This window comes from Mchenga conophoros, linkage group LG4, assembly GCF_057382185.1.
Source record: "Mchenga conophoros isolate Kocher_MC1m ecotype Shallow Benthic linkage group LG4, M_conophoros_male_GT1.1, whole genome shotgun sequence".
In the NCBI taxonomy this organism is placed as follows: domain Eukaryota; kingdom Metazoa; phylum Chordata; class Actinopteri; order Cichliformes; family Cichlidae; genus Mchenga; species Mchenga conophoros.
The window spans coordinates 13,333,480-13,356,515 of NC_140529.1; the positions used below are offsets into that span (position 1 = coordinate 13,333,480).

The following is a 23,036-nucleotide window of genomic DNA, read 5'->3' on the forward strand; positions in this document are numbered from 1 at the left end:
TGTTATCAGTATTTGCACACTATTTTATATTATTTTTTAAAGTCATTATTCAATACATTGTTATTGTTAAACCTTTAAAGCCGGTCAGAGCAGCATGCTCGTTTTGTGTAACTATTTTTAAATCCCTGTAGAACCTGAACGCTAAGCTAGCACAATAAATTTTTTTCCATATGAAACCAGAGGAGTTGTACTTACTTCTTATGCCATCAGCTTGTCCTCGGTCACGGTTTCCTTCCACATATAGCTTTGCAAAAATTGCATAAAAAGAGCTTGCAGGAACAAAAACATAATATTCCAGAAACACTTTGCCGATCCGATCAGCTGTTCTTAACACTTCCCACATTGAAAAAGACATCAACGTGAACTATCGCAAGTAACGTCATTTTTGCGGAAAATTTAGTTTTTTACTTGTAGGCCTTAGAATTGCACTGCTGGAAATAGTTTATTTTGATGCACATGCACATTCTTTGCAAATTTGCATCATAGGATTGTTTTTTTGTTTTTCCTGCAGTATATAAAAATTGCTGTATCTCCAAAAATAAAACTATGAAGACACTCAAAATAAATTTCCTGTTGTTGTAAACTATTTTTTGCAACTTTTTTGTATTTAAAGTTTTGAGGGATAAACCTCTTAAATTTCTCCAAGTAGAAATATATGTAAAAACAAAAACGATTTTCAATTTTTTTGTAGTTTATTGCACTTTTTTGCAATTAATGTAGTTACTATGGACTTAATGCAGACATATTATTAAAATATGGGCTATAACAGTTGTATTGATGTATAGCAACTTGAAATGCTCCCACAAATGGCACTACAGCATGTAAAAAAAATAATATAAGCTCTGGCGGACGAAATAAATATCGTCAAATAATCGTGATCTCAATTTCAGTGAAAATAATCGTGATTATCATTTTTGCCATAATCCAGCAGCCCTACTTTATATGCAGATGCAAAAAACTGTGCTTTTACTTGGAGTCTAAACTTTTAGACTGCAGGATATGTGAATTTGGGTGACTCCTTTCTACAAACTTTTAATTACGAACAAACCTGAACGCATCCTGTGTAGACAGGCATAAGAGCGAGGCTGCCGGCAAAACTGTGTGGACGCACCTCTTCTCATTTCTCAGCTTGTTTCATTGTTGATTCCTAGTCCCTCCCATCTGGGTTACTAGCTGAGGCTAAAAAACCCCAAACGCTTGATCAAAACGAGAAACCGCCAGTCAAGTTGGACTCACGATCCCCACAGGCTTTTACTTTGAAGGATTTTGCGTGTATCTTATCAGAAAACAGGCATAAAATGCAACGGGCGCTCTTTATTTTCACTATAGTTGACTTGTCCATGTTATTTTAAGAAACTTTGATCAGTTATTTTGTTTCTTCTTCTTCTTTTTTTTAGAAGTAGGAGGAGCTTTTCACACTGATCACATCAGTGCCTCTGAGCATAGCCGCTGCCTCTTTGAGGAACACGCTTTCTTATGATGATGTCTGGCATTTTGACCCCTCAGTTAAATTTAACTTTAAATACATAATGTTAAGTACACCTATTGATATGATGATCAAATAACAGCGGTCTAACATGTCGCTACTGAGCTAATGAGTAGATTTTAATCTAAATATAAGAATGTATTAAGACTCACATTGAATCTTTATTTCATTATTCAAATTCATGTCTTCTTTTTTGTTTACCAATGTGTTAAAAACATAAAAAATTGAGTATTATATAAATAAAAAAAGCTCAAGTCACCGTGCAGCTCACACCTGGATAGGAGGGCAGTATTTTCTGGTTACCACAGCTTGACCAGATACGTAGTGTCATATCTTTATTTTATTTTATTTTTGTAACTTTTGAGTTCTTTGACTTGCTGTACTGAAGAGGAAAAGAGAGAGGAGTTGAGGCAACAGGCATTTAAATAAAATAAAAATAAATTGCTTGTCTTTTTTTCCATTTCGGTTTATTCTCCATTGTTTCTTCTTCTCCTGCTATCTATACAGCGCTATAACTTGACTCCATCTGTCTCACTCTCCTCTTCTTCCCACAAACAGGTAAAGACAGAGGAGACGTCTCAGGGTGAGGCGGGTGTACAGTGCGGCGCAGGAGGCACAGGAGCGGGAGGCTCAGCAGGAGACTCGACAGAGGCCAAAGGGACCCCCAAACGCCTCCATGTTTCAAACATCCCCTTCCGCTTCCGGGACCCAGACCTCAGGCAGATGTTTGGGGTAAGAACTGTTGGAGCCTCATTTTTAAGGTGGGGATCAATAAATCAGTCTAGACACCCTGCGTCCTCCATATAAGGGGCTGCCTCAGAGCGAATGACAAAAGAGTGAAACGCTCATAAAGAAAGGAGACTGATGGGTGTTCTCTTATCTGTGTCATCATGTTTGTATGAGTGTCAAAGTAGGAGGAAAGAAATGGAGCAGAGTTCAACGCAAAGAAATGCAAATGTTGTCTTTTGTGTAACAGTGACCCCTAGTGTAAAGTAGCTTTAATTCAAATAGCTTTACATGGCCCTTAATGACTTTTATTAATTAAGCACAGAATCGTGAGATCCCTTATTGATATAAGATTGTTGGCTAATATTTCTTTCCTCAAATTTCTTCGCAGCAATTTGGGAAGATCCTGGATGTTGAGATTATTTTCAATGAGAGGGGTTCAAAGGTAAGTGTGCATCAAGCATCTGATACTCAATGCTGTGACTGCTGAAAGATTTCCTGTGTAACTGTGACTATTTGTCATGTGGTATTAGCAGTCCGCGTGAGAAATCGCTGTTCCAGAACTAAAGTCATCTGTTTAACAGTGTCAGAATGAGTCCCGCAGATTGTCCTCTACCGGTCGGCAATCCCTTCTGACATGCCCCTCACTCACCATCAACCTCTCTAACCTCTGCTGCGTACCACAGGGTTTTGGCTTTGTGACATTTGAGAACAGCGCAGACGCAGAGAAAGCCAGGGAAAAGCTCCACGGCACACTGGTGGAAGGTCGTAAGATTGAGGTAATTTTGCTCTCTCCCTTTCTCTTCCTTCTTTTCTTGTCTCCTCTCTCTACTCCCACCATAATTCTGCTTGATCACTGACGTGCTAGCTAGCTCCCATCCTCCCTTTAGTGATATGCTCTGATGCAGCCCAGTGGTATCCCACACCGGTCCTCTGCAATATGTTTCTTGTTTTTAAAACCCAAAAGACTTGATTTATTATTTTGATGTTTTGTTTTTGTGGTGGGAATGATTAGGGGTGCAAGAACACTACACTAAGGCATGCTGGGTACTTTTCCTCTGAAGTGTTTCCCCCCCTGCCCTCTGTATATTAACCTGTTGTCTTTTTACCTGCCCCCCTCAACCGATGCACAACTTGCAGCCACGCTAACGTTACAACTTCTCGTGCAACAATTGGAATGAGATTTGTGCATTTTGCACCGGAGGGCACAAGTGGAACGCAGTGAAAGGACGATGCATGGCAGATTGCTGTCAGATGCTCTTATTTTTCTCCCCCAGCATAGAGAAATCCTTCTGTATTCCCCTCTCCCGGTGCTGTAGCTAAGTGGTTGTGACAGCTTTTGGCTCCTGATGCAACAGCAGCATGCTGGGAATCACAGCAACACTGACGCATGCTCACTTTATGGAAGTCTGGGTTCTTTCTGATGAAATGTACACTTGATTTTATTTATTTTCTGGTTTTTGTGGTTTGAGGTTGTGTGTTTTTTGTGTGACATATTCTTTCCCATGTTTTACCTGAAGCATGTTCTTAGTTTTTGAATTGAGTTTTTCTTTTTTTTCCTTCCCTCTTTATTTTAATTGGGGTTTCAATCAGCCAGTTATCCATATTGGATCACTTGACTTGTGCCATCGTAAGCCAGGATTTGTGCATGGGCTTACTGTGGTGATTTCCTTGTGACGAGTATGTATGTGTGTGTCTGTCTGTGTGTGGGTGTGTGCAAGGCAGTTCCTGCATGATGGATGAGGCTGGAACCTTTTTAGTTATGTACTCTCAGTTCTGCTGCAGTGTGGTGGAGAATGAGAAACATCCACCTGCATCCACTGGTACAACATTATATTCCCCTCCGCCACCTCCACCTTCAGTCAGTCAGCAAGCTGAATGGATACTGATGGAGCCAGTTTACCATGCATCAGTTTTTCCTTTTGTATATCAACAACCTGTGCCATTCCTGGCATCGCTTTAACCTGATTCTGTGACTCTTCCCAGATTTTTGCATGATGTAAGTCACTTGTCAAACAGCAAGACATCTTTGTTTTCAGTCGTCACTCTGCATGTGTTTTGTTGAACTCCAGTAGCAGCGATGGCCTCGTAGTGAGTCACGTATCAGCCGCATGGTGGGTCAGCAGCAGGAGTCTGTAGAGCAGCCTCTCTCTTTCTGTCTGTTTATGGTGCATGGGCTTGAAGACAAAAGGCTGGCGCAGGACAAACAGTGGATTTGTGTTTATACATTCTTCCAGCCAAGGAAAAACGGCCGGACATTTCTATTTCAGGCAATGCTCTCTGGCAGTTCTCCTTTCTCGCAGATGTCGCTGCAGTAACTCATGCTTCAACCGGTCGTATGATTTCAGAGTTTGTTGAAGTTTGTTTTCAGAGACAAATATGGTAAAAGAGCAACAGTGAAATCTCACATTTCTTTTATAATTCAGAAACTCTGAAATATAGGCCTGTGCGACTGTTTAGACATAAATATTTCACCATTACGTGTGTGACTAGAGTTTACTGCTATCCAGTGGCCTGGGTTTAGCTGATGTAGATTTAGTTGTGCATGATTTATATTTTAATCTGGTAATTTGGAGCCTCGCTGAGGCAGTACTGCTGACAGCTGGATGTTTATTCTTGCATGTTTATTATGTATGGCTATTTTGTTGAATTAGTTGTGGTGACGGGCTGTTAATTTACTTGTTCGGTTGGCATGAACTGAGTTACACCTGAGTGCTTATAGCTTGTTTCACTTACTGGGGGAAAAAGGCTTGATAGCTGAACTCCTAGACTGATTTTGACTCAATGATTGATAAAGGAATGCTGTACTGTACTCGAGTGCTGGCTTGTTTTTATTCTTGGTGCATGCAAGTGGAATTGGGTAGTCTTATTTTATTTCCTTTTTGTTTTCCTACTAGCTCCCCATAGTGTGCATGTATGTGGATTAAATGAAAGAGAGTAGAAACAGAGTTGTTGTACTTAAAGTTACACTGTACTTCTCTTTGTCTGGAATAAAACTCTGCGCTTTGAAGAAGTCAGTTTCCTGTATGCTTCCAATGTATCCATGTAAGTGGCCCAACTACAGTTCTCTTTGTCTATACCTGCTTCTTCCCATCTCATCACCATTTACTCTATATATAGACCATTGAGTGCTATAGGCCTATATATAGTTGTGACAATGTGGATCTTGTACACACTTTCAAACATGCGCATCTTCATCTATCCATGGCTGTCTTTCTGATTGTGTGTATGCCCTGACATAAAGCAGCCCACACTCCAAGCATCTGTCTGACTGTACCATTTTGGCTGTCATTAACGTGTTGTTTTATCTACATTTTAGTCACATGTTGTACGTGCTATCACAGATTTATTCTACTTGTAGTTAGTGGCTGTAAGCGGAGTTGATTCGGGTCCAATCATAGTCTCAGTTCCAGTTACAGAAAAATTAAAGGGAGCCTTTTTCTTATTTTCTGTCTCTAAAGGTGGATGCTTATGTTAAACATAGCTAAAATTTCAGATAATAAGGTTTAGTGTCATCCCTGCGCATACAAGTCCTCTCAATGCTTACTGTTCAGATATTTGTTTGTTTTTTAATTGTCTTTGATCTGTATGTTGTCAGCCAGGAGCTTATATCCTTATATGGTCATCTCAAGCACACCACTGCTGTTTGGGAGGGGCAGCCAATCAGATGAAAGTCAGCTTACAGGGATAGGATGAATAAAGATAGGGCTGGAATAAAATAAATATGGTAGAGCTTGGAATGAACATAATGGGTCCACTTTATTTTTAGGCTGGTGTACACATCTGGTGTGCGCCTCGCACATTTTGAAACAATGCAGCTGTCGTAACTGTGCTTCTGGCTGATGATTGGATTCTGCTCTGTGTGAACAACAGCTGCTGGTCACACAGAGCAATTTTCATTTGTTCAGGGAGCTCAGTTTTAATGTTTCCTTCTTTGTTTATTTATACGGGACCGTCTGAAGGTGAAGATGTATGATGCTAGGCTATTAACTTTTTGATTAATCCTAATAATCATGATCGAAGCACACTTTGATCGCACACTCAAAATTAAGTTGTTGCAAGTATCATATTTTACAGGTCTTCACACATCCATAGAAGAAATGGTATTGAGACAGAGACCATGTTGGACCCTGCAAACTCCCATTCACTAACCCTCGCTCTAGAATTGTGCGTTTGCGATCGATCTGTGTTGCTGGAGTGTTATGGGAAGTGAAGGCTCCTCCGCGGCGCAGAGTTTTAGTCAGATATAACACAAGAGCACAGAATGGCTGACACGTGTGTGTGTCTCTCTGTGCCACGAACGGTGCAGCTTTGCATGCAAAGTAGGGACTCGAGTCGGGGGTGCAAGCGAGCCCGAGGAGTGTCGTCATCGCTGCATGGATGTGTGCGGGTGAAAAGGGAGGAGAAGCAGTTGTGTCTGTGTTTCTGCATGCCTGACAACGCATATTCTCACCAAACGGTGCTGCTGCCACACGCTCCTCTAACAGACACAGTTGGGCCTTCAATCAGTCGTTTCCCCGTGAGAATTTCATTTGAATGAACTCGAATGCGAGTCACAGGATCAGCCACGGTCTGATTCGAAGGCTCACCTGTCATAGATGACCACGGCCCCCCACCCTGCACGTACGCGCACGCACACACGCACACACACACACACACACACACACACACACACACACACACACACACACACACACACACACACACACACACACACACACAGTATTTGATCTGTTATTTGAGCTTTCTGTTACTGCATGAGTCACCGCGGCCAAGATTAATGAATGAAATGTGAGCGTGTCCGTGTGTGTTTACGAAGAAAGCGGTTGAAAGAAACGGGGAAAGAGAGTTTGCACTTTGCCCTTTTCAACCCTTGATCTGTCGCTGTGTGTCTGCTCTGTTCTTTCTCTTCAATATCCCTTCATTCTCTTTTCGCCAGTCACGTTTGTCTTTCTGTCATTTCGTATTGATTAGTTTGGAATAGACGAAAAGATGTTTGGTCGGTTTTCTTTGTTTTTTTTTCCTTATTTTATTTTATTTTATCATCCATCTAGTTTTTCTTGTTTGACTGGCCTTCAGTGTGCTCTTTTGTGGTGACTGGATAAAAGTGGAAATTATAGTCACTCAGTGTCCAAACACACATTTCTTCCTTCTGTGGCGTAACTTTGCTACACAAGAATCAGTCCATTTCTATCCAAAAATGTCCCTGCTTGCCCTTTTGACTGGAAATAGACCCAGGCAGCAATAAACTGACTTTTGCTATTCTGCTCTAACGATGGAGGGTGGTGTTATTTGGTGTCTTCTTTTCTTTTCCTTGGAGGTGTTCCATTTGCTCCTTAGTTATTTTGTGGCTAAGGTCCCCCTCCCCAGTTACCTCCATTCTTCTGGACCATGTTCTCTAGAGCGCCGAACACCTTGCTGCCACGTGTTTGTTGTTACAATGGTGAGAGCATCGAGAGCTAGCATCCTCTCTCCTTTCCCTTCCTCTTTCTCTCGTACTCTGCTCTGAGCTCTAACTATGCTGCTATCAGGTTTGGGGCAAAAACAGGTGGTGGTTGGTGGGGAGGGCGGGGAGGGGCATTTAGGTTTCTTTTGTTCCTGGGATTATTTGTTCCTTTATTTATTATATTTTTTCTGTTTCCCTGACGACTTCTGTGTGTTGTTGTCAGTCTCCACGGTAACCACTCGCTGTTTCTACGGTAACGGTAAGTTGTGTACAAACATCTATCACTAAAATTGATCCCCTTTCCCACCCACCCTTCAAATGGGTATTTATCTATTGTTACATTAACACTATTAATCTTTACATTTCTCTATACCGATGCTTTTAATGCGATAGGCCCATGCAGTGTGAGGCCTTATTGGTATTGTGTCATTTTTCAGTGCACACTGCAATATCACAAACACACACACTCACACAAACAGACTGACACAGCATCTTCCAACAGACCTGATCTTTTTTAGCAGTAATATTTCCTCCACATGGCCGCCCCCCACCCCCTCGCTCCCTCCTCCACCACGTCATTAACACCTCACTGGGAATGACCGAATGTAATCACCCTCCTCTTTTATTGCAATGACACGGCTATCTACAATCCCATCTTATTAATTCTCCATTGGACTCAATGCATATAGCATCCATTTCTTGATTAATAAAAAAGAAATCAGCAGAAATGAAACAAAGCTTTGCTCCCTGTGCTGCCTACGATCGCTTTGACTGAATGCAGAACTTGCAGGGCAATTTAAGGCTACCCTGGTTTTCAAGTTTTTGTTTCTTTTTCTTTAATTTCTTTTTTTAAATTTCACCGGTCTTTCTGCTTTTCGGGGAGAGCACATTTATCAGATATTTGCAAATTGGACGCAGTGTTTTGAAAAATGATTTGCCGCTCACACAGGCCGAGGCCTAATGCTGAACATGTGGCGAGGCAGGATCTTGGCATATCATACTGCAGACAGTCGCTATGCCAGGAGAGCCCTTTCTGTGTTTACTGCCAAGGCAAAGATTTCACAAATGTACATACCGAGGCTAGCACACTGGCTTTGCCTTGACGTTAAAAAAACAATTGGAACAATAAACATATATATATATTGGGATGTTTTCTTCAATTGATGTACAAGTAAAACCATTAGGAACCATCCAGACACAGTTGCACCAGTTTTTCATACAAGTTTGGCTGGAAAGTTTCTTATTTCCAGTCCAGCAGTTGAATAAAATGGGTTGCACCATTAAAACTTGTTACTATCCAATTAAGACCTGTTAGCCTTTTTCAACAGGAACTTCACAGATGTTTGTGATATACCTTTGAAAGTTTGCAGTATGTTGTTTTTCTTGTGAACACTTCACACACGAGGTAGCTGGAAGGGGTTTTTGCAGTTAAACTATATATCAGATGATGCCACAGCAGCAACTGGAACAGACTGAAAAACTGAGGACATTCCACACCATTCTGTATAAACCCTAGAGATGCTTGGGTTTTAAAATCCCAGTAGATCAGCAGTTTTTGTGAATTCCTCAGCCTGCCTGGCACTAACAAGCATGTCACATTTGAAGACACTTATATCACATTTCTACCTCATTGTGATGCTCAGTTTGAACCAGCAGGTAACCGTGACTATGCCTAAATACATTAAGTGCTGGTTAGATTTTCCATTAAGGCCAAATAGGGCCATAAGTGAATTATTTCTTAATAATTAAGTAAGCTTAATTTCCTCATATTAAATTCTGACCGGAGGCATCGCCCCCTGCTGGCCACTGGAAAGATGCACTTGGTTTCACTCTTTTGGTTGGTTCTGTTACTCAACAGCAATGCCTGGGAGTGTTTAGCTGTGAATGTAGTGTTTTATTCTATTTAGATTTTAAATGAAACCTAAATAAGAAGTAGTTTATTTGGTGCAACTCATTTTAAAGTGACTGCCTTCAATAAACTAACAACAACAAGTTTGAGTGAATGAAAAGCTGATGCAGCCCCCAGCTTGTTATCACTTACTGAATCAGCGAGTTTTGTGTAACCATATGCATCTCTAAACCGATATGGGGTTTACCTTGCTGTTTTTTGGGTCTCTATTATGCTGCCTTTTCTTTTACTTTTCTTTTTTGTTCCTTTGGTTTGGTTTTCTTGTAGTGGACTGTCTGTGTGTTAGTAGTTGTAGTAGTAGTCATAGTGTACTGGTCTTTCAGTTTGTGACACACAGTTTTAATGCCTGGCATAGTGTCTCGTGTTTATTTTATTTCTCTCCTTTTTTGGGAATGAGGATTGCTCTCTCTCTCTCCTCCTCTCTCTCACTCTCTCTCCTTCTCTCTCTCTCTCTCTCTCTCTCTCTCTCTCTCTCTCTCTCTCTCTCTCTCTCTCTCCCCTTCCTCCATCCTTTGGTGCTCTGTTTCTCAACCCACCACATACAGTGAGATTTTTCAGGAGAATGGTCACCAAAACTGATTGCTTTTTTTGAATGATGCACCTTGGTATATATATATATATGTTTTATTTTAAAGAGTAATTGTTTTTAGTTTGTTTTTTTTCTGTGTGTGTGTTGCTCATGTAAAAATTTCTCCCTTGTTCTCGTTTTTCTTCACTCCATCTTTTCGTTCTCCTGTTTATTTCGTACATGGACTGGCTCTGTCTCTTTACTCCTCACTTTTGCATCCCGTACTCTTAACCTCCATCCTTGTCTCGTACGTGTTTGGTGTGGGAGTGCTGCGATTGTTTTGATTGGTCTCTATGCTGCATCCGACGCTTGCTGATTGGCTGAAATTTTCCTTTTTTAAAATGTTTTTTTATTTTTTTTTTTAAATTTTGTTCATTCTTTTCTTTTTTTAGTTTGTTACTCACTCTTGGTCATGTGATGCGCCCGTATTTGGCTGCGTGTAATTTCTGTGTTATATGATTATTAATTTTGTCGAACAAATGTTTTTTACCCCACTCTTTCTCCCCCTCTCTTTTGAATTTTATTTTTAAAACTATTTTCTTTTTAGGTACGTAAACCCCACAAGTTTGGTTTCATATGGAAATGTGACTTTGTTTTTGTCTGGTTTTACTGTCCGGGTCCGACTGGGAGGGCAAAAGTGGGCTGAGAAAGGATGAATGTTTGATTAATCATTAACACTTAAGATTTGCCTTCCGTATTGGTCTCTGCTGATTTGCATGTGTTTCTGCCGATCGTTTACCCAGTTTAATTAATTGCGCATGACACAAACCACACAAACACACACACACAAAATAGCTATATATTTAGATTTCTCATGCAATGTCATGCACATAATGGAAAAACGAAGATTTGTCTGCCCTATTGGATGTGATACAACCAGTATTTGTATTCCCCGACTGATTTGGCTGTGCTTCCTTTATGTTTCAGATGCAAACACCCTGTGATTGCTTTGGTTGCTAAGAGATTGATGCATTTCTCGGCGGGTTTTCATGGTTGTCTGCAAATGCTGGCTAACCACCAGCTACGTGGTAGTTAAACTTGAAAAAGTGCTAATCGGAAATGGCAAAGTTTTTGCCTTCATGCAGCAACAAACACGTTTCAAAAGGTGTTCAAAACTTTTTGAACTGGGAAATGCTCATTTGTCTCCTGTGAGTTTGGCTGTGAGACGGTTGTGGATCTAACTCTAGGCCTTATTGGCCTGATCCTACACTGCCAACGTGATTGTCACATGTCCAAAATGGCAGACAAGTTAACGTCACATGGTTAGAGGTCACATTTCTTGCAAAACCTCAGTAAACAAATAGATTATTAGAGTAGCTTAAATGTTCCGTTGCTACAGGGTAAAGGCCTTTGCACACAGCATATCCATCCAAATATATTGTGCTAGATATCTTTTAGACTCGTCTATTCATAATTGAAACGTTCACACCGACCGCGTGATTTCACTGGATGAATTTGAAGCATTTTTCGAACAGTGACAAATCAGATCACTGTATTTGGCAAAAAGTGCACTGTAGGTCAAAAAGCACACTGATACTGAATATACATATAGTAAAAAGTTTTGTGTCGCTTTTTTTTGCAGTGCGCTCGCTATATAATGGCCTTAAGTGTAGTGTTACCTTCAGGCTTAAAGCCTCTGGGAAATTTTCCCTCTTGTAACACAAACGTTTGCATAAATTTGATTCATTGACTAAACTGAGATTTCAGAATGTTTCCACTCAGACACCAGCACACAGTTGTGTGAGAGAGGTAGCCGGGCCTGGCTAATTGAATCATTTGCCACTGACCTTGTCATTTGCAATGAGGGAAAAATGAGGTAAACCTCATTTCCATTTGAATGAAGCTCTGCAGATAAAGAACATGACTCACCGAGAGGGGCGATGCGAAAGGCAGCCTTAATGGTCTTATAAATTGGAGTGAAGCGTGCATGCGCACACAAGCACTCTCATTCCTCAAGCTCTCTCGCTCTCTCTCTTTCTCACACACACAAGCAGAGGCTCTTCGCTGGGCAAAAGGTCATTAATCTTTAGCTTGCCACACAGTCAAATGTGCAACTTCAACAGCACACTTGGACAGTATGGGTTATTACAGGGAGCTACAATCTCCTTCTCTTAAAGCCCATCAAAGGAAGATGAGGATAGATCAAGGGACCGGAGTAGAAGCCTTTGAAGCTCAGAGAGGAGATTATCAGCCGTCTTGGATTGAAAGGCCGGAGCATTAGTCTGAAATGTCAGCGAGCATGCACAGAACACGCACGCCCCTTTAAAAAAAAAAGAAGAAGAAGAAAAAGCCACAGTACTTGCCAAAAAATAAGTACAGCTCAGTTTCCTTTGCTGTATCCCCACCCCTGTTTATGCGCACATCAACAATACAACCAGTGTCACCAGTGGCACTCCTTGTATCTGTTCATAGCGAATCACTAAATCTCTACTGGGCAACCTGCTTTTTATTGCATGATGACTAAAAAGTCCCCTAACAATCTCCATCCAGTTATACACACAGACATACACGTGCTACATAAACAAGAGTCAGCAGCCTCGTCGCTGATGAAATGCAGCAGCACTCACTTTTATTTTCCAGCCTGTGATGTTGTGTTTCATTATTCTGCAGAGGCAGATTTCTCTATAATGTGCACAATATTTAACATGTGGTGCCAGCAGAAGAAAATATTGTTTGACCTTCAAGGGTGCATTTTGATGATAATTATTATAATAAAGAAATGTGGCAGACTAGGAAAGGCTGATTGGGGGAAGAAGATAAGCTACAATGTTGGCACAACTAAATTGCTTAACCATAATCCCAAATGACACCGCTATTTCCTTTTTAATAACAAAGTCAGCCACACGATGAGCAGAGACTATTATAATAACTCAACACAGCAGCAGGCTTTTTCAATCTACTGTACAAAACACCACGCATATCAGCCCTGGCCTTGAGATTTACATTTCAGACTATGTGCTACTTTTCCTCTGCTGAGCTGTTGTGTCTGTGCCTCTGACTGTTGGCTCCTCCATCCCCCAGGTGAATAACGCCACCGCCAGAGTGATGACTAACAAGAAGATGGTCAGCCCTTATCCTAATGGAGAAGCTCTCAGCACACTACCCTATGGTAACACACACTGTGATGTGCACAAACAATGAACCCAAGCCTGTCTAAAAATACAAACATCATAGGTACATGCGGAGAATAGTTTATAGCTTCGCAGTCCATTAAGTTCATTTCCAGCTCTGCGTTCTTATTCTTATTCTGGTTTTTAGTCCATTTGAATCGGACTCTGGCACAGTTTTCTTACTTGTTGCGGGGTCGTTTGAGCAGATGCGAACAAATTGGCACTCGGGTATAGACCAAAACAACTGCACCGAGACGCATCAGAGGTGGTGGTCTGTATGGTTTGTTTACAGTGTGAAAGCGAGCTGAACCAGCAACCTGCAAGTTTGAGTGATAGCGAGGTATGCTTTGCATTCTGGGATGCAGCAGCTACCATAAATGCACAGAGTGTACAAACGGTCATTGCGAGCTAGCAACAAGCTGTAAAATGAATCCATATTCCCCACGTTTACTTTTGTTTCTCCTGCCTCAGACACACCTGATAATCTGACTGAACGTGGTTTGTAGTGATGCATTTTTTTGTAAAAGAAACCAAACTAAAGGGAAAAGCTACAAACTCATTAACTGATTCAGATCAAACTAAACAAACTGCAGGTGTGAAAACACTCGGAGCTCTGCGTCATTCACAGTTCACAAAAGAAACTTTAATAATCAAAATGTATTTTATAATCGGTCCTGGTGCAGTCGGTCAGTTCATCCAAAAAAACGAATAACACAAGAATTGTATTCTTTATGTTTTGATTGGTTGTCGTTGCAAACAGGAGGTTTGAATAGCAGCTTCTTCTCGTAGATTTACCAGCAACTGATCTTTATAGCAAGCAACTGATGACAGCAGTAAAAGGGAATATCAGAACATATCCACAGTACACCATATGTAATATACTGGATAAACCATTTTTGCTGTAAAAACAGATGGGGTACTGTTATCATACCGTAAGTGCTTCTACAAGGTCGCTGAGGGGTAGCACTATGCATGCGACAGGCATTAACACTTTAAAGACGGCCCCTGTTTATCATTTGCTCTTTCCCTTCTCTGTGTGACTATTAGCAGGGTGGAAGTTGAGTCCTGTGGTGGGAGCTATGTATGGACCAGAGATCTACGCAGGTAAGGCCCATCTCTGTCTCTTCAAGCCACACTAAAAATGGTCTGTCTGGCTGTAGAGTGACAGCCCCACTTTACATTTTAGTCACACTGTGATTGTTAATCTGTATTAATGCACTGCTCACCCAGCATTCTTCCTCACTGACAGTTTTATTGATACAGTCCTCTGTGTTATAGTTGGAATGTTCCTCTGCCTTTCTTTCAATTTATTCCGAGTGTCACTTTGTTTTATATACTGTCATCCCATTTCCTACCTGGGTTGTCATCTTTCCTCCTTTAATCCTCTCCTGTCCTCTTTATCTGCTTCCTCGCCTACAGTTCCAGGGTTTCCCTACCCTACAGCAGCAGCAGCAGCCACAACAGCGGCAGCGGCATTTCGCGGTGCCCACCTCCGGGGCCGAGGCCGGCCCGTCTACAGTGCTGTGCGGGCCGCTGTGCCGCAGCCTGCCATCCCTGCCTATCCTGGGTGAGGATAACCTGCCTCTTTATAAACAAGAGCTGTTGCTGTTGAAGCTCATTCTGGATATAGAAAAAAAAATCAGGATCTGTTTTGTTTAGTGCTTCGGTAAATCCGCCGAGCATCACCTCATGAGTCATTTTCCAAATTCTGTTTGACCAGGTCTCTGCTTAACACAGCTGTGCTCATTCACTCCTCATGCTCAAACATTATTCACACTTCACTCTCTTCAGCAGTCCAACTGGCACATTGTCAGTCCGTTTACAAGCTATTCAGTGGAGTGTGACACACTGATGGGATTGCACCATTGAAGCCTCATTTGAATAAACACATAGATCCTACCGTCAGCAGATTTGCATAAACACACACGGACCACATGCAGACATTATACAGCAGCAGTCACCTTGCGCACAGATTTGCTTTAGATTATTCACGTTTACCATGATTTGTTTTTGCGTTTTTTGTTCCCTCGGTGTGTGTGCACTGTGCATGTTGTTGCTGTGCTGCGATGATTGGCTAATGGGGGTTGCGACTGCGATCGTATTCAGTTCAAAGCCAAATTGACCGGTGGCTTGTCTGTACATGACATTTAAATAAAGCGAAACGAGATGAAATTGTGCGTGGGGTGGGTGAGGGATGCAGGAAATACCTTCTCCATACGTGCTCCACTGAAAACTACACCTCCCAGACATCGTTCCTCATAAAACGATTTATTCAAAATGGCCTTTATTGGCCAGATTTTCTACTCGCTGGGGAGCAATAGCCGTTTATGGTCTCATTTCAGTTCAATAACCTTTATGTATTAGCCCCACGAGTGTATTGTTTAATGTTTTTGAGATGCAGTTGTGGAGCTTAAATGGAACTTGTATTTCCTCTGCATGCTGCATGGGTGTGAAATAACTACTTTTCTCTCTCTCTCTCTCTCCCTCTTCCTTCCTTTTTCTCCCTCTCTCTACCTGATCCATCTTTTTCTCTATTTTGCTGTGTTGTGACCTCCATCCACCCTGGGTTTCTGGGACCGTGCACCACTCTGTTCGCACTGCACCCTCCACTTCCTGCTCTTCTTCCGCTCTGTCCCCCTCTCTCTCTCTCTCCCCCTCCCATGTTCTCCTCCTCCTCTCAGCGTGGTGTATCAGGATGGGTTTTACGGAGCCGCAGACTTATATGTAAGTAAATTCACCTCCAACCGACACACCATCTCTGTCCCTCCCCTCACGGCTTTCTCCTGCTCTTTTTTTTTTCTTCTTGGGGTGATTCTGCATGTGTGTCCGGTCATGCGCTGCACAGAGCTGCCTCCATAATGGTGAATGGTGAGAACTCTTTAGAAGCACGACATGCCACATACCTGCACAAGGTCCTTTGTCTTTTGTGCATGAGCGTTGTTTTTCGTCGACAAACGTGCTGGTTATCACACAACTGAGCACCAGCTGTGTTCATTTAAAAATGAAATAAAACTGAATAAATGACATCGTGTGATGGGATCCACAACACCACTACAAAGGCTGCTCTGTAGGCGGATGCGGCAGCGTGCGTCAGTGAATGAGTGTGTGCGTGCGTGTGTGCATCCAGGTTGACAACGGTTGTTTCTGTTCTCTCTATAGACTAGTGTTTCAGGACTCAGTCCTTAGTCCCAGATTGCCTCAGGTAGGGTCAACTCAACACCAAACCCTGAGTGTGCATTGTTTTACTGTACTACCTCCTCTGATCTTATGAATCATCTTCTGATCTGATCTGGAACATGTTGTCTTTTAGTTGTTTTAAAAATTACCGCTGCTTTGAATTTTGCTTTATTCTTTTACTAACTCACTGATTTTTCTTTTTTGTTCTTGCTTTTCCAGTTGTGGGAAAGAGCTTTGTTTTTGTTTTGTTTTTTAACTAAAAGTACTAAATTGTATGGAGTGCTTTTCTTCCTGCTCAAAAGAGAACCTGGTCTCTTTTGTCTGGTTGGCTAGTTTTGGTGGAAAATGACACCTGCTCTTATTTTGTTCTCGTGTTGGAAAAGATGGCAGTATGCATACAGTTGTAAAAGTTCTGGTCAAATGTTTGCATTCACTTGTCAGACACACTTATATCACTGCAGTTTGGGCTCCTTAATTATTTCTACAGCTGCTCTTTATTTGAGACGGCAGGAAATCGACTTTTTATGTCACTTGAAAAACAAGTGAGGGTTTTTTTTAATGTTCTTTTTTAGATCCCTCAGTAGATACAAGGACAACTCAGACTGGTCAAAAATAAGCTACAAAAGCTGACTGTATTTTTAGTAAGTATCAGTGGCCTACAGTCATGTAGAAAAGAGAAGTTTTCACTCGGTGCAGTCCTGTGAAGAAAACCGCCAACTTTAGCAATAACTGGATCATTTTCTGTTTGCCCATAGCTGTTTACTGAGATCAGGCTCTCACATCGTCGTGGAGGAATTTTGGCCTGTTTTTCTTCACAACGTTGCTTTTATTCGTCTAGATTTGCAGGCGTTTTGCTCATACTTCTTTTTTTCAGCCATTCTGCTGATTTGCTCCTTTTCCTGTGATGAGTGACTCTGTGACTCCACGGTGCAAAGAAACCCAATTCACAAAACGTGGTGCTGTGGATTATGGCCAAAAATCTATATGGAGACAAAGTTGCCTCAAAAGGTTTACAAACGTGTTTAACTGTTGAGGACTCACAAGCATGTTTCAATCCACACACAAATACAAAGCAATCTAACTGGGATGTAACACTATTTCACAAATGCATAGACCCAAACTTTGAATATCATCACATGATTGGCATGAGGGCCTGTGCAGACTCATCCATGGATAATTTACATCGCAACACACCAACTACACATGCGCCCAGAAGCATAACAGGTATAACTTCTCGGCCAGCGGCTTATAATCCAGGCTTTAATGGAAGCATAACACTGAACATTTCACAGCACTGCATAGAGTCCAGTAAACAACGCTGCTTTTCACATGACTGTACAGTACAGGTTAACCTCATGAGACTGACTCGTGCTATTTTGAAACCAGAGGCAAGGGCTGAGGCGTGCACTGAGCATGCTCATATGGTAGCAATGTCCCTTTTTATTTATTGTTTATTTTAATCTACTGAGGCCTCTAATTTACTCAGTGAAAATCATGCTGAATCTAGTGATTCAGATCATAACTCAGCAGGAAGTGGTTTGCTGAGATTTCCCCCTCCACATCACCACCAAGCAGACATCTGGTTGTCCTGTGCTTCTGTTTTTTGACCTGGCATCACTCGTTTTTTTAAGAAAGTTTGACCTAAAATGTAAATAAAAGAGTGCAATGATTTGTAAATGATTTAAAAGGAAACCGAGAGATGTAGTTTGAAAAGTTTGTAGTTTTGAATTTTAGGCAAGAAACTTTTCTGTTTTGTTTTGGAGCAGGTACAACAAGTGATTGGAAAAATTGTGTAACGCTAGAAAACCAACTAAAGGAATATCTCACAGCTAACGAGGTAGATTAGTGGCTTAGTAAGTACAGCATCTGTCGAGTAATTACTCAGTATATGGTGCAAAATGTAGTTTAAAGCATACTCGGAGCTCGACGTGGCCCACTAAGCCACTAATTATGGTTCATAGTACACCCCTCTGGTGCTAAACTGACCTCCCTGCAGTCCAGACACAAAACAGTTTTTTTTTTTACAGGACAAGGTGATGCAGCATGGTGCAACATTCCCCAGTTTCAGTATTTCATGTTTTGTATCGAAAATAAGCCGTAAATGATTTACAAATCATTGTATTTTGCACCTTTTCCATAAGGCGGTGAATGCAGATACTCTAGTGCTACTTTGTTTCAGAAATGTTGTTTTAATATATGCTTTCACATAATCAGGTTTATTTAAACTTGGCTGCAGAAATAATTGCCCCAGTACTGCTTTAATATACCATAGATGTCTTTTGCAAGTATATCTAAACCTTTGACTGTACTGCGTTTTCCAAAAACTAAAACACAAACTATATTTCCAATTGGATGCTACCATATTATTATTATTATCAGATTATCATAAACTCGAAGTTCCTTGTGTTGTAAACTTTTTGTTTCTAAATCTGAGGCTGTGATTTTACAGCAGTGTCCCGTGAACGTTAGTCAGTGCCCTGAAAGCCTTCTGCCCAGAGGGGGCTCAAGCTGAAATGGAGAACATGGTCTCTTCCTGAATTAACTGCACACCCCCAGGATGATTATTGAAGCATGTGCTGATCAGCTGCTGCATGCCGGTGTGCTGTTTTACTGCTCCTTCTTTCCCTCCACTTACCCAGAAAGCCTTGCTCTCTCCCACTAATAAACATTTTGTACCCCACCTGCCTCCCTCTGGTCCGTGTCTCGTAGCCATCGCTGAGAATGCTGGGATGTTTCTGTTGTGATTGGATATTCTCCATTCTGATCAGGTCCAAATGCAGTGGGATTGTTTTGTTTCTTTTTATTTGTTTTTCTTTTTTTAAGGAGGTCTGGATTGTAATTTTGGGTCATGCATGCAGTCTCAGTGCAAGGAGATGATTTTAGTGTCAGTCTAGGCTTGTGTGGGTGTGTCAGTGTGTGTGACCTTTTTGTTTCCTTCTTTTTTCAGTCTTTCTCTCTGTTGTCTTTGTTCTAAATCCATGCAAAAGAAACACTTCTAATAACAAATATTGTTTTTGTCATAAGCAAATACTCTCCATCACCACTGGAAATGCAACACTAGCATCCGTTAGTGTCCTTAGAGCTGTAGGAGTCCTCTTGATGTATCTGTTCATTACTTTAATCTTCCCAAGACACTGAGGTTTCTATACGGCCTCAGATGTGTGCGCATTTTATCTTTCACTACTTGTTTTTTTTACCTCCCCCTCTCCCGTAGCGGTAATAATACAATCTAACTCGACTTCGACAGTCCAATTTCCTCTCCCTGTCTCACTGATAAAACATTTCCTCCATCACGCCCCACCACCTCCTCCTTTTCCCCCTATGCATATGCAATATACTGACACAAACTGTATGTTTATCGTAGATGATAAGAAAGTAATTGTGCTCTGAATACACAGAAGAAAGTATTCGTAACTTCTGCACCAAATGTCAGTTTGTTGCATCTCTCCCGCCCCTCCTCCTTGACACACCGTAGCTCAGGTATCTTCCTCCTCAGAGGCGTGCGAGTTAGCTCTGCTGTATGTGTCTCTCTCAGGGAGGCTACCCGGCTGCTGCTGCAGCCGCCGCCGCCGCTTATCGCTACGCCCAGCCTGCGGCTGTAACCGGGGCAACCGCTGCAGCTGCTGCCTACAGTGACAGGTGAGGTCAAGGCAGGACACAAATATACACGTAGACACGCTAAACTGTACGGCAGAGCTCCCGAGGTGAAGCGTTAATATTCTGAAAGGCTCTGATCCTTCATTGTGTTTTAGGGGCTTTTTTATTTATTTTTTATTTTTTGAGTAAGAGAGAAAACTTTTAATCGAGTTTGGGGATTTAAGGTTCACTTATGTTGGATAACAGTTTGATAAGATAACAGTAAGAGTTGTATGTAATCTTGTATCTGAGGGTTTTTGTCATTGGGACGCAGTGGGGGGAGCATTTGCACTTTCAAGCCAATGTTTGCACAATGTGTGGCTCCTTATGTGCGCAGGAGAGCCAGAAAAGATGAAAGAGGGGAAAGAATAAAATGTTGACATGAAGAATTATCATTTGACTGTACCAGGACTTCCCCCTCATCCGCTTTTCATTCATTTAATTTTATTAGAGTTAATCGAATTCTGCAGGCTGGTTAATGTCAGGCAGCGCACAGGTATTGCATGGCAGGACGCTGATTTGCATTAGCTGACGTGCTGTTGGCCTATGCGAAGCTTTTAACTGGATAGAAATAAAATATATTTTAAAGTGTGTGATGGATTAATGCTGCTGTTGCCTGGGTTGTAGCACAATGAGGAAATAACTTCGATATATGACTGAAAATGGGCTCTTCTACAGATGCTCATCAACCAGTTTTATTTTTGTGCGTAAAAAAAGTAATCGTCCACTTCTGTTTGTGCTGAAGCAACTGCAAAAGATGCATTTATTCTTTCTGTGGATTTTAAACCTGCGTTTAAGTTTCAAAATTAGGCCGCCTGCTAGGGTTCAAAGGGAGATTAGAAAGGAAGCTCTCCAAAACAGGACAACAGCAAAGTTCATAGTTGCCAGACTTATTTTGACCTTGTTAAGTAATCTCTTGTGTTTTTGTTCCCAGTTATGGCCGGGTGTACACTACAGACCCATACCACGCTTTAGCTCCGGCGGCTGCTGCTTACGGCGTGGGAGCCATGGTGAGTAAACGGACACAAGCTCTACAACATAAGTAGAACAGTAGGGAGGGAATAATGGAATAACTGGGTGTGCGACACATTATGTTCAGTTTAGTTCAGTTTTGTTTATGTAGCACCAGCTCATAACAATCTATTGATGAGGCGACTGTTGGAACAAAGAACTCCCTGTTTAAAGGAAGTGGGGGGAGCGTGAAGTCAGTCAGCCAGCAGTCTGAGCCTATAGCAGTATGACCCTGATGGTTCAGGGTCACCTGATCCACCATGGCTGAAAGTTTGAAGACTAATCTTAACAAGAGTCTACCAACTCCAAAATAGGAGCTGGTTCAGCAGCAGAAGGGCCTGAAAGCTGAAGCTTTGCCTCAAATTCTACTTTTAGAAACTCTAGAAACACCAAGTTAGCCTGCAGCATGAAGGTCATGTGGTGTACTGGGAAAATGTGATAGTATATGGCGTTATTTTCGTGCCACTATTCTGAGCGCACGTAAAAAAAAGTTTGCAGGTGCAAGTGTTGCATTTTGAGGAGAAATTTATTTTGAGCGAAGAAAAGCTGAATTTGAGTGAACAAAATTCATTGCTGCGTGCAAAAAATGTATTTCAGTGTTTGCTATTATCCACACACACACACACACACACACACACACACACACACACACACACACACACACACACACACACACACACACACACACACACACAATAGCAGCTCCTCTCGCTCAGTTTTTGTATTTGCGCTTGCTCGCAATGTGTTGCTCACGCTCTCAACATTTCTGCCTGTGCGCGTTCAACTCTTTCTGAACACTGTTATATTTGTGCCACAAAAACCAGCCAATCACAGACTTGGATGCAAAAATATCTGATTGGCTGTTCTGGTCTCCAATCAGCTCGGAATGACGAAATGCAATATCCCAGAATGCATTTCATCCAAAGCTCAAACGAGGCAGTGGCAGAGGAACACAAAGTGGCGGAGTTTGAAATATTACTCTTTCTGGGTCACAAAATAAACTTTAAAGATATTTTCATGTGAGAATGTTGCTGTGTAAACTTCTAATATCTGCTCGATTTATCAAGACATCACATATTTGCAAAAGTGCTCTAAACGTTTTCAGAGATGCCTGAGTTTTGGACGAAATACAATAAATTTCTCCTCAAAATGCAACACTTGCACCTGTAAACTTTTTTTTTACGTGCGCTCAGAATAGTGGCACAAAAATAACGCCATAATAGTATGATGTCTTTAAAATAAGATGGGTCCTGACTGTTAAAGACTTTGTGTGTCAGGAGAAGGACAAATATTATGTGCCTTTTCTTGTCACTGCAGTGTTTTGGATCAACTGAAGGGTTTTGGATAAGATAACGAAGTTATCACGATGCAGTGATTCTGAGATATTTGACAAACATCTGTGTAAGTGAACAAGAAAAACTCTTGGGGAAAAAAATGAGGAGTTAGATATTTAATCTGTACGTTGTGGCGTCAATGTGGACTCTTTTTTTTTTTTTTTAATAAAAATTTTGCAATTCAATTTATTAGCTATTTCACTTTGTGAGTTTGATAAAAGCCTCCATGAGGAAGCTAGAATCAGGGACTCTGAGGTGTGATTGGTTGGGAGAATCATCAGCTGTATTTTTTAAATAAAATATTTTGATATTTGAAACCAGCTATAAAATGTGTTGCCCCCCCATCAAGACCATAAATGGGTTTTATTTTTAAAGAGAGCATCAAAATGTGTAAGTGTTGACAGTGAAATATTGTAGTTTTGATGATAGCATTGTGTGGGTTTTTTGACCGTGTTAATCATGAATTGAAAATCCTACGTCGTGACCTCACTCGACTTTTTTCTCGTCCATCTTTTTGCAAGATGTCGCGCCGCATTTATGTCACTGAATTTTTCTGAAGAACAAATAAATGGAGGCGTTTGCGCTCTTGGGTGAATTCTAGTTCAGTCAGTACGTTTCTTGTAAGCGGTGTAA

The 23,036-nt window shown here is 41.4% G+C and overlaps 1 protein-coding gene across 8 annotated transcripts in view; it reads left to right on the forward strand.

Annotated features, from left to right (window-relative positions):
* Positions 1 to 23,036, forward strand: part of LOC146575654 (RNA binding protein fox-1 homolog 2-like) — a 52,207-nt gene that overhangs the window by 28,215 nt on the left and 956 nt on the right. For 5 of the 8 annotated variants that reach the window (XM_085270446.1, XM_085270448.1, XM_085270449.1 and 2 more), the window contains 9 exons: positions 2,045 to 2,218; positions 2,604 to 2,657; positions 2,899 to 2,991; positions 13,157 to 13,244; positions 14,293 to 14,349; positions 14,665 to 14,812; positions 15,927 to 15,969; positions 19,958 to 20,061; positions 20,993 to 21,068. In XM_085270446.1, the coding sequence (XP_085126572.1) occupies positions 2,045 to 2,218; positions 2,604 to 2,657; positions 2,899 to 2,991; positions 13,157 to 13,244; positions 14,293 to 14,349; positions 14,665 to 14,812; positions 15,927 to 15,969; positions 19,958 to 20,061; positions 20,993 to 21,068 (837 nt within the window). Of the gene's footprint in view, positions 1 to 2,044; positions 2,219 to 2,603; positions 2,658 to 2,898; positions 2,992 to 13,156; positions 13,245 to 14,292; positions 14,350 to 14,664; positions 14,813 to 15,926; positions 15,970 to 16,404; positions 16,448 to 19,957; positions 20,062 to 20,992; positions 21,069 to 23,036 lie in introns of those variants that run through there. The other 3 variants (XR_014892164.1, XM_085270447.1, XR_014892165.1) reach the window with 3 other exon arrangements.